Genomic DNA, 9,277 nt, shown 5'->3' with positions numbered 1-9,277 from the left:
CTGGGTAGGGAAAGTATGCAGGCTCACACACAAAGAGACAGTTACGAAGAAGAGAGAGAGGAAAAAAAAAATAGACTTACATGCCATGTCGAAGGACATGTCGTTCCCATTCGAGGCTGTTTGTGAAGCAGCGGCCGCAGAACTCGCATGGAATACGCTTCTCTGCACTGCTTGGCCCAGAGCTGTTGCTGCTGCTGTTGCTGATGGGAGATGCAAGGACTTCTGGGAAATAGAGTTTCAGAATACAGCAAATTCACACATGTTTAAAAACAAGCCTCCACATCCCCATACCTACAGATTGATCAGATTTTTTTTCCATACTTAATGTACTTTTTGCAGACATACCAATATAGTTAAGTACAGCAAAATAGAAGCTAAAATGATAAAATAAGAAAATCAGCTCAGAATGACAATCTGGTTTCTGAAAGCTGGACTACAAATAAAGAACATAAACATGAATAATTGACAAAGAGATAAATGTTATGGAATTGAGATAAATCATACTTCCAGAATATTGTTGCATGTCCTACTTATGGGCATATTTACTGAGATCAAAGAGCGACACAGGAGATAATGTATAGCACAAACATAGGTCAGCTATACTTCACATAATCCCTTGCACTGTGGTCCCCAGTAATCTTCGTCAAAGAGTCTATTCCGCTTTTATAGTCTAGTTTGTTTGTTTTTTAAAGTCATAATATAGAGTTTTGGATTTGACAGGCCAGTCGTAAAATAACAGTTTTTTGGATATGACGTTACCTTGAGGGGCAGGCTTCCCTTCCCCCACTTCCTGGACTTCCTCTTCGTCCTCCTCATCCTCCACTTCTTCTACTTCTTCCACCTCATCGTCTTCGTCTTTGACGTTTTCCTCCATCTCTTCATCGTCCATCTCTGTCTGGCCCTCCACCATGTTCTCAATGATTTCCATTCCCACATCATTATCGTCATTCTCCTCCTCCGCTTCCTCCTCTTCCTCCTCCAGAGCCACTTTTCCATCTGACACCATCTCCATAGTTTCTCTCTCCTCCTCCTCCTCCTCCTCAGCACTGCTGCCTTGATCCTTTATCATGTCCAGCTGGTCCAGGTTGACCCGGCCCATCAGTTCAAAGTTGCGGATTACCTAATCGGACACAGGAGATGTGTGTTTTTCAGGTTAGTGTGGTGTTCGTCAGCCAGGGTTTATTTCAAGGAGCTCCCCCTGCTTGCTCCCCAAAATCAGAGTTGAAACTTTCCAGGCTTTGACAACATCAGAATGTGCATGTTTGGCCTTCTTTGTTTGTTTGATTTTAAGCAGGAAAATGAAAACCTGTTAGAAATTCCAGATCTGGGTTGAGACCACAAAGCTAACTGTTTCTGCTTGGATTTGGTTTTTGATGCAATTTTTCCTCCAGCAGCTATGTTTCTCTGACCTATATTCATTCACTGTAACACAAGTCCACATCCTGCCTGTATGGGATACGACAGTCATGGTGAAAGCGGTATATTTTTAGCACAAGCACAGAAATTCCTGGTATCAGTCAAAGTGAGTTTTGGTGGTTATTTATAGACCAAAGTGCTCAAACAACTGAAATGTCTGGTTTTTGTAAGACCTTAGCAGGTGAACGCCTGTCTTTTTTTAAACAGTCGTAGCTTTTGCTGAACGCTCTACTTCTCAGTCAAAGTTCCGTCTGATTCGCAAGAATTATGCAAGGAGATTTTTGTATCTCTAGTTGACAAACTCAGATAATCTAAAATAGAACATTTAACAAAGGAAGGAAACTTGTTCCAATATCTCATTCATCTTGTCACCTATTATCTCACACTTTCTGAGTAATTTCCTCCTCCCATACTCCCTGAAGACACGGAACAGCAACCCTCCAAACCTCAACTCACATCATCCTTTAGCATGAATAAGCTTTAGCCTGCTGCCTCACCCAGGAAGAAACCTGATCTGTCATGCTTCCTTCTAACAGTCTGAAAGTTTTTCAGAACTACCATTAATCTGAAACAGGAAAAAACAAAACAAAGATGATCTGAAATAGCTCTGAATTCATATAAATTCATAGAAAAACTCAAAACTGACTTTTTATATATAGTTTAAACACACAACAACCAGTGAAGAGGCAGGGGAAAAAAGGTCGTACTGACCTCTTCCATTGTAAATAAAACTATCGCAAACGTCAACCCCAAAAAAGTATTTATAGGCGTCTGATAAAAAGAGCATCGCACGGTTTAATCAAAGAGATATGATTATAAATTATATGTGAAAATCATGGCTCTGAAGCAAGCAAATTGTTTTTCAACTAAAAGCTGGGTTTGACTTTATCCCAACAAGCACTGGGTGAAATCTCAGGTAAAGGTTGAAAAAGAACTTAAGAGGGTGCCCTTTAAAGCTCTTTCCACCTACCATCGCACATCATCTCATCATCTTATCCCTATTAAGAGAGAGTAACAGATGAACTCTTTTTCCTCTCCTGGGCTGATTTGTAAGAATATATTGAAACTGTAGCAATATGACACCTACACAATGTATCAATGCACTGCCCTTCTTTAGTTTTGTTACACCTTGATAGATAAAGGGAGACTTTGAAATGGAGCCTATTGATAATATGAGAGCATCTACATATTTTTATTCGAATTGCAGACACTCCAATCCTCTAGTTTATGACCAACTAAGGTTTCATGTAAAAATAAATGAATAAAATCGCAGGCGTAACAAATGTCAGCAGAATCACTGAGGCAGTTTTTTTCTACCTTAAAATGAGCAGATTTTAATGTCAAACCCAGAGCAGCCTCTTTACAAATTTTACCCCATGCTGAGCTACTATTTGGAAAAATGTGGCTCTTTTTTTTTTGGTCATTTGATTAGTTATATAAAAAAAAATGCTTAGCAGTGAGTTGCCTGCTCTTAATAAGGTTAACCTACAACACTCAAGTAAACAGTAAAGACTTTCCTATTTATTCCCGGTGCAACTTTTCAAATACCACAAATATATGCTAATGGGGACTGATTATTGTTGTTCCAATTTAAATGTGATTTATCATTACATAGTCAGAGGGAGGGGAAAAAAAAAAAAAAAAAAAAAAAGGAGGTATACATCTAGTCTGACGGCCGCGCTCACTGACAGCCTTGAGGTTGTTACTTCTTACCTCTGACGAGGAGGTTATATTTTGTTATTCGCTTGCCTGCGTTCCTGTCATTCTGCCTGTAAACACGATACAGTAGCTCCAACAGTTCTGAATAAATTCTGGTAAAACTGAATGTTAAATATCCATTAAAATCTGGGTTACATACACCGAGGTCAACTTCATTATTGGTTGAAAACTCAGAAAAAGCTTTACGACTCAGAAACTCTGATTCTTACAAGTGTGCTGAGTATTGTCAACGTATAGAAAGTACTGTATAAAGATTTAAAACATTGTGTTACATTTGACCTCTGACCTCTCCTTCAAGGTCAAAGGCTTGATCTGAAGGTCAACTTGCTAACAACGTGTCAACAATGCTATATAGAGCTATTTAAACCTGTGTGCAAATATAGGCATAAAGGTAAAGATCTATGGGGATTCTAAATATGACGTAACCTTGACCTCTGACCTCTTCTCGAGGTCAAACTTTCATAAAATGCATTTTTTATTTTTAAAATTGTGCTTATTGCCTTTACTTGTATTGGCAACATTACAAACAAAGGCAATGTATTGGCAATGACACTGGCATTTCATTTTACATTTCCGCCTTTCTTTCAATATGACCCTAAAATACGGTACATATATAGATACCATTTTTAGAAAGAGAAGGAGCTGCCTAGTTGGTTAGAAATATATACTGTAGCATAATATTATGTAATAAGCTCAATTTATTCATGCCCAGTTATTTACAAATCAATACTTATTACCATTACCTACTCCTACACGTGTTTGTGTAATCAAAGTAAACGTCTGTCAAGTTGCCCTTTTCTGATTTTTACTGCACTACAAACGTCTTAACGTACATTTAAAAAGAACAAAGAAAACAGAATGAGTATATAAAAAATACAACAGTACTCCCTTAAAAGTAAATACTGCCTTGAGCGAGCTGCCTTGGTGGTAGTTTGTGCTCTCGAGAGTGCTTCTTGTTACTTAAAAGTACGTTTGTAAATGTTTTACAAATTACTCGTGCTTTGAAAAAAGAAAAAGACAAAGCAATGCAGTATTTTGCTCATTTCCTCCCTTTAGGAGGTACAGTACTTTTATGCAACACTGCCTGGGGTCCAGAAAACTGCCAACTGTACAGTGTTCCCCTGATCTGTTGCTTTATTGTACTGTAAGTACCATTTCCACTGGATTTTGGTGCGTTAACGTGAAACTCCTTTTCTTGCCAAATAACAATCTGTATTTTAAATGCTTAATGTGTTTTTTAAATGCTTAATTTCTTTAAATGTAATGCTAATATTTAAAAAAATGAATGTGTGTTTGTGTGTAATGTTTTTATAATACTAGATTTTCCGTCTTTACACATTGAGAGCGAGTAAGACTATTCAGTGTTTCAGTGATGAACATCTCACGTTACACCAAGTGAGAAGAGCAATAATTAAATACAAACATGTTTATTATGGTCAGAGGGCCCGGTGGCGCCAGTGTCCGGCAGCCTCGCCTCTGTCAGTGCGCCCCAGGGTGGCTGTGGCTACAATGTAGCTTGCCATCACCAGTGTGTGAATGTGTGTGTGAATGGGTGGATGACTGGATATGTAAAGCGCTTTGGGGTCCTTAGGGACTAGTAAAAGCACTATATAAATACAGGCCATTTACCATTTACCATTAAGACACTCTTACAGTGAAAAGCAAGACTCTCTCGTCTGCCAAACGACACCACGATTCAGAACTACTAGTTTGAATTTACTTGAACACCACACCATTATACGTGAACTCCAACCGACCTTGTGCTCAAGGCGTAGATGGTCCTCTAGCTGGATCCGTCTATTGGTGTCATAATAGCAGAGCTGGCACTGGTAGGGCTTGATCTCAGCGTGCTTTTGCAGGTGCAGCTGCAGGGCCTGGTCACTGGAGCATGTGAAGGTGCATTTGTGACAACGGAAAACCAGGCCCTGAAGGTGACGCGACAGCTTGGAGCGGCTGACCTCCAATGGAGCCACGCGCTCCTCTGGTGGAGTGAGAGGAGAGAGTGACGGGGAGAAAGTAAGGAGGAAATACAGGTAGTGGATGGTAAAAGCTTTCTATCATAAAAAGTACCCGAACACTATAAATGCAGTCGCACTTTCTTTGCTTGCTTTTGTTATCTGTCACTTTAAACGCTTTCATTTACAGAAAGTGATGCTTTAACTATTGAAAAACAAGAAAAACGCTCCACATAACATGTAAAGACCGTTGGTATCGCTTGTGTTACCGTTACTTTTACTGGTGTGTCTTTATTCCTCGTGATAAAAATACATGAAAAACATTCTTGTCAGGAGAAATTTAAATGTTTGCCTTGTCCATCAAGCCGAGCTCAGCTGCAGTTCCGGCAGATCAGCTGACCACAGTGCTAGCCCACATCAGCTGACGGCTCAGATGAGAAACCTCTATGTATCAGATTGGCAAATCTGACATGGGGCGTGTTTATTTAAGCCGCTTTAGCCTGCCTACAATTCGCTGTGGCTGCAACCCACCTCCACACCAGCTCCTTTCATGTTGGGTCTCTCATCAGTGTCATATCTACAGACGCTAACGCCTGCTCTCCCCTGCACGGGGGATCTGTGCTGTCCTACTCCACAGCCGAGGCATACCGCCAAGTATAAATTACAGCAGATGGAAATAACAATCTTCCTTTGACTGTAGTAGTCCTGACTCAAATATCATTTAACCGTCTCCCTCATGTTGAACACTGCAAATGCCAGCACAGGCAGTATGACGCCGACTTTGAATCTAATGGCGTTTGCTGTAAAAGGAATGTTTTGACATTTTAGAAAATGCACTGTTTTTCGGTCTTGCCGGCAGTTATATAAGATGATTGATATCTCTGATGGCTCATGTCTGTTTACTACACAGAAAGAACAAGAGCTAAAGAACAACTCAAGAGCTAGCAAACATTCGCCAAACTGGCCGCAGCGCCGACACCAAAGGTCTTCAGATCTCACCACAACACACGCCTTTCCTTTTGTAGCTGGTTTCACTCCTAAATGGTAAGTGCTAGAAAAAAAACCAATATTCACGCGGACTGACCCTTTGACCCTGAGGTTAATTCTACCACCTGAGCCACAGCATTGAAAACCAGTCTCCCACAGCATGACCCACCAATAAAGTTGACTTGTAAAAAAACAGAAAAACATGCTATGTGGCCGGTTCCATTTTGAAGGCAGCGTACCTCTGTGCAGAACAATGTGGTCGATCATGTTGCTCTTGCGTTTGGTGTGGTAGAGGCAGAGAGGGCAGCGCAGGTCTTTAGCGAGGTCCTCTGGCATGTTGTTGTAGTGACCCGCCTCTACGTGCATGGTGAAGGTATTCCTGAGGCAGATTAAAAGACAGACAGACCCTGTAAGGTTTTCATATTTGATCCGAGAGTTTTTGTGAATTAAGACGAAAGTGAGATTTTTGTTTTCCTGAAAAAGCTGAATACATTGTAGAATATGTTTTTAAGCAGTAAACTGCACAAAAGCGCCAACTGTGGCAAAAAATGATGGAAATTAAAACTCATATATGCAAATATTTAATTTCTTTAAAAAAAAAAATAGTCAGAAACTTCAGTAAACACTCCAGTTTCCAAAAAAAAGTGAATTTTCAGGCAATTATTTGACGGTTCAGACTTTATGAAGTTAAATGAGCACCTGCAAATGTGCCAATACTAAGTGCAACGTGTGCACATCTTTCTACGTTTCTCTGTTAAATTTTGTTTTTCACTTACTTGTAGCAGGTGAAAAAGGAACAGTCTTTGCACTTGAAGAGCTTCTTGCCACCGTGACGGTCCCTGTAGTGACGCCGTAGACTCTGCATGTATCCGGAGCTGAACTCACAGAACTCGCACGTGAGGATATTCTCAGGACGATTGTCGGCCACCGTTGAGCCACCAGGTGTCGAGCTGGAAGACATTTGACTGCGGGAGGCCAGCTGGTAATGACTGAGCTGCTGACGAACATCCACTGGCTCCAGGTATGACGGATCTGAGGGAGAGGCGGAGGCGTTTAGACAACCTCAGGGTTTAATAAAAGGTGACGCAGTGTATGCGGACATGGGGAAAATGTAACGTCTGGCAAGTAAGATCGCTTTTTACACTGACGTTTTATCTTTAGATGTTCTATGTTTTACCATAGGACAGGATTTGTATACAAGGTGGCAGGACTTGATTATTTTCTTCCCTCACCAAGTAACCCCTCCAACCACAACTCATCATCATCATCATCATCAGTCACCGACTGACTCCAGCGCACGGTGAAGTTGTCGAGCTGATGAATTTTTTTGCACAGCAGGGTGGAGTTTAACCTACTTTATCTACTTGGATCAATTGATCTCCCAGTTTTGTTCAGTTTATGTAAGAAGTCTGATTACATTTCATTAACATTTAATTTTTTTTAGAGTAAACATTACACCAGGGAATTTATTATGAGCGCCATAACTAACACTGGGAAAAGCTTCGATTTGCTCTCGACAGACCCTCAGTTATTTGCAGCACAGATTCCACAAATGCTGGAAACTTTCCTTTGAGATTCTCCTCCACGCCGACATGATTGCTTCGCATAATTTCCGCAGATTTGTCAGCTGCATGCTATGAACCACACTTTATGCCACATCCCAAAGGTGTTAGACTCGGATCTGGTGACTGGGGGGGTGTCACCGAGGAGCACGGTTGTGTCATTTTAATGAAACCAGTGTGCAATCTTTTACTTACTTACTTACTATGCTTAAATGTCGCTATTAGAGGGTTAACTATATCATAAAGGGATGTGTGAGGTCAGCGACGGTCCTCCGATAGGCTGTAGCATTCAAACAATATCCGACTGCCATCGAGGTGCTCAGTAGTGAACTCTAAGAGACTGTAAAAATCTCATGAGATCAGCAGCTTCGAAAACACAGCCCGTCTGGAACTGACAATTATGCCACTAACACAAGCTTCTAACGTGTATCAGCAAGATTGTGCTACTACACTGCTGGAAAATAAGTGTCTGTTTAGATACACATACGAAAAGGTACGTGGTCCTAATAAAGTCTTCAGTAAGTGGATAGAAAGAATACATAACGTTGAATAAAAGGGCCATATATGATTCATGCCTCTGTAAAGAAGAGGTGTTCAGATGTGCTTACACCAAATGTCCCTCACACCCCCGCCGAAGTGTAACTGTGACTGTTGTCATTTTGTACCCTGCCTCTTTCCCTCCTCTATAATATCATCGAGCCGGCTCATATTCTCGTCCTAGTTTGAGCCTCCAACACATCAATAAATAAACTACAGTGACACTAACAGAGTATCTCTCCGTGCGAAAAATACCTCATTCAGCACTAAGAGTAGGCGAAAGCAAGCAGGGAATGGGGAAAAAAAAAAAACTCAACAACTTTTCTTTGAAACTTTGCTGTTACAAAATTCTTGAGATCCATTTTTTGACTTAGGCAGAGGAGACGGAAGAGCTCTATTAAATTAAACAGCGCCACGCTTGATTAATTCCTGTAATATCTTCTCCGCGATGTGGAGGAGGTATGGAGATGAGACGGAAGATGAAGAGCAGATTCTGTAGTTAGGTGGGGACGTCGCTTCTTAAATTGTTCATTAAGGGCTAAAACTATTTATTGTACTGCATTAGAGATGGAATACCTGTGTGGGAAAGTTAAGGGAAAGGAGGAGAAAACCTTACGATAGCAGCTGTCTACACTAACTGCCAAGCTGTCGGCCTCAAATTGGAAAAACTAACACGGAAGTCATAAAGGAGTTACCTGCAAGCTAACACACATTGTAAGTACAGCTGAAACCTTTAGAAACTCACTCACTTTGCAGGTATTTGGTCATAAACTAAAGCACAGGAAAAATTTAACCTAATCCTTTGCTTTATAGAGTTCCTAAAGCTATTAATTATACATCCTGCGGGGATGATGAGCGTGTATAGCAGTTTAGTAGTCACCGAGATATGGTGTGGATCAAACTAATACGCCTGCTCTGCCATTTTGCTAAAAGCGATGATGAGGCTGGATTTCAAAGACCTTTTGGTTTTATTTTCATAATTCTGCCAGGTACAACTGTTAAGAGGAATTTTCCAAGAATTTCAAGTAAACATTGCCGCTAATAACGGGCGATCAAATGGAAATCTTTTTCAAGACACCCTGCCAACAAGACAAACTCCCT

The 9,277-nt window shown here is 40.7% G+C and overlaps 1 protein-coding gene across 3 annotated transcripts in view; it reads right to left on the bottom strand.

Annotated features, from left to right (window-relative positions):
* Positions 1-9,277, bottom strand: part of znf462 (zinc finger protein 462) — a 56,371-nt gene that overhangs the window by 5,855 nt on the left and 41,239 nt on the right. For all 3 annotated transcript variants that reach the window (XM_004549597.3, XM_012918765.5, XM_004549598.4), the window contains exons 8-12: positions 6,854-7,109; positions 6,317-6,456; positions 4,893-5,116; positions 760-1,120; positions 81-222 (exon numbers count right to left, since the gene is read on the bottom strand). In XM_004549597.3, the coding sequence (XP_004549654.1) occupies positions 81-222; positions 760-1,120; positions 4,893-5,116; positions 6,317-6,456; positions 6,854-7,109 (1,123 nt within the window). The remainder of the gene's footprint in view (positions 1-80; positions 223-759; positions 1,121-4,892; positions 5,117-6,316; positions 6,457-6,853; positions 7,110-9,277) is intronic.

This window comes from Maylandia zebra, linkage group LG7, assembly GCF_041146795.1.
Source record: "Maylandia zebra isolate NMK-2024a linkage group LG7, Mzebra_GT3a, whole genome shotgun sequence".
Classification (NCBI taxonomy): Eukaryota; Metazoa; Chordata; class Actinopteri; order Cichliformes; family Cichlidae; genus Maylandia; species Maylandia zebra.
This window is presented reverse-complemented; position numbering and strand designations above follow the sequence as displayed.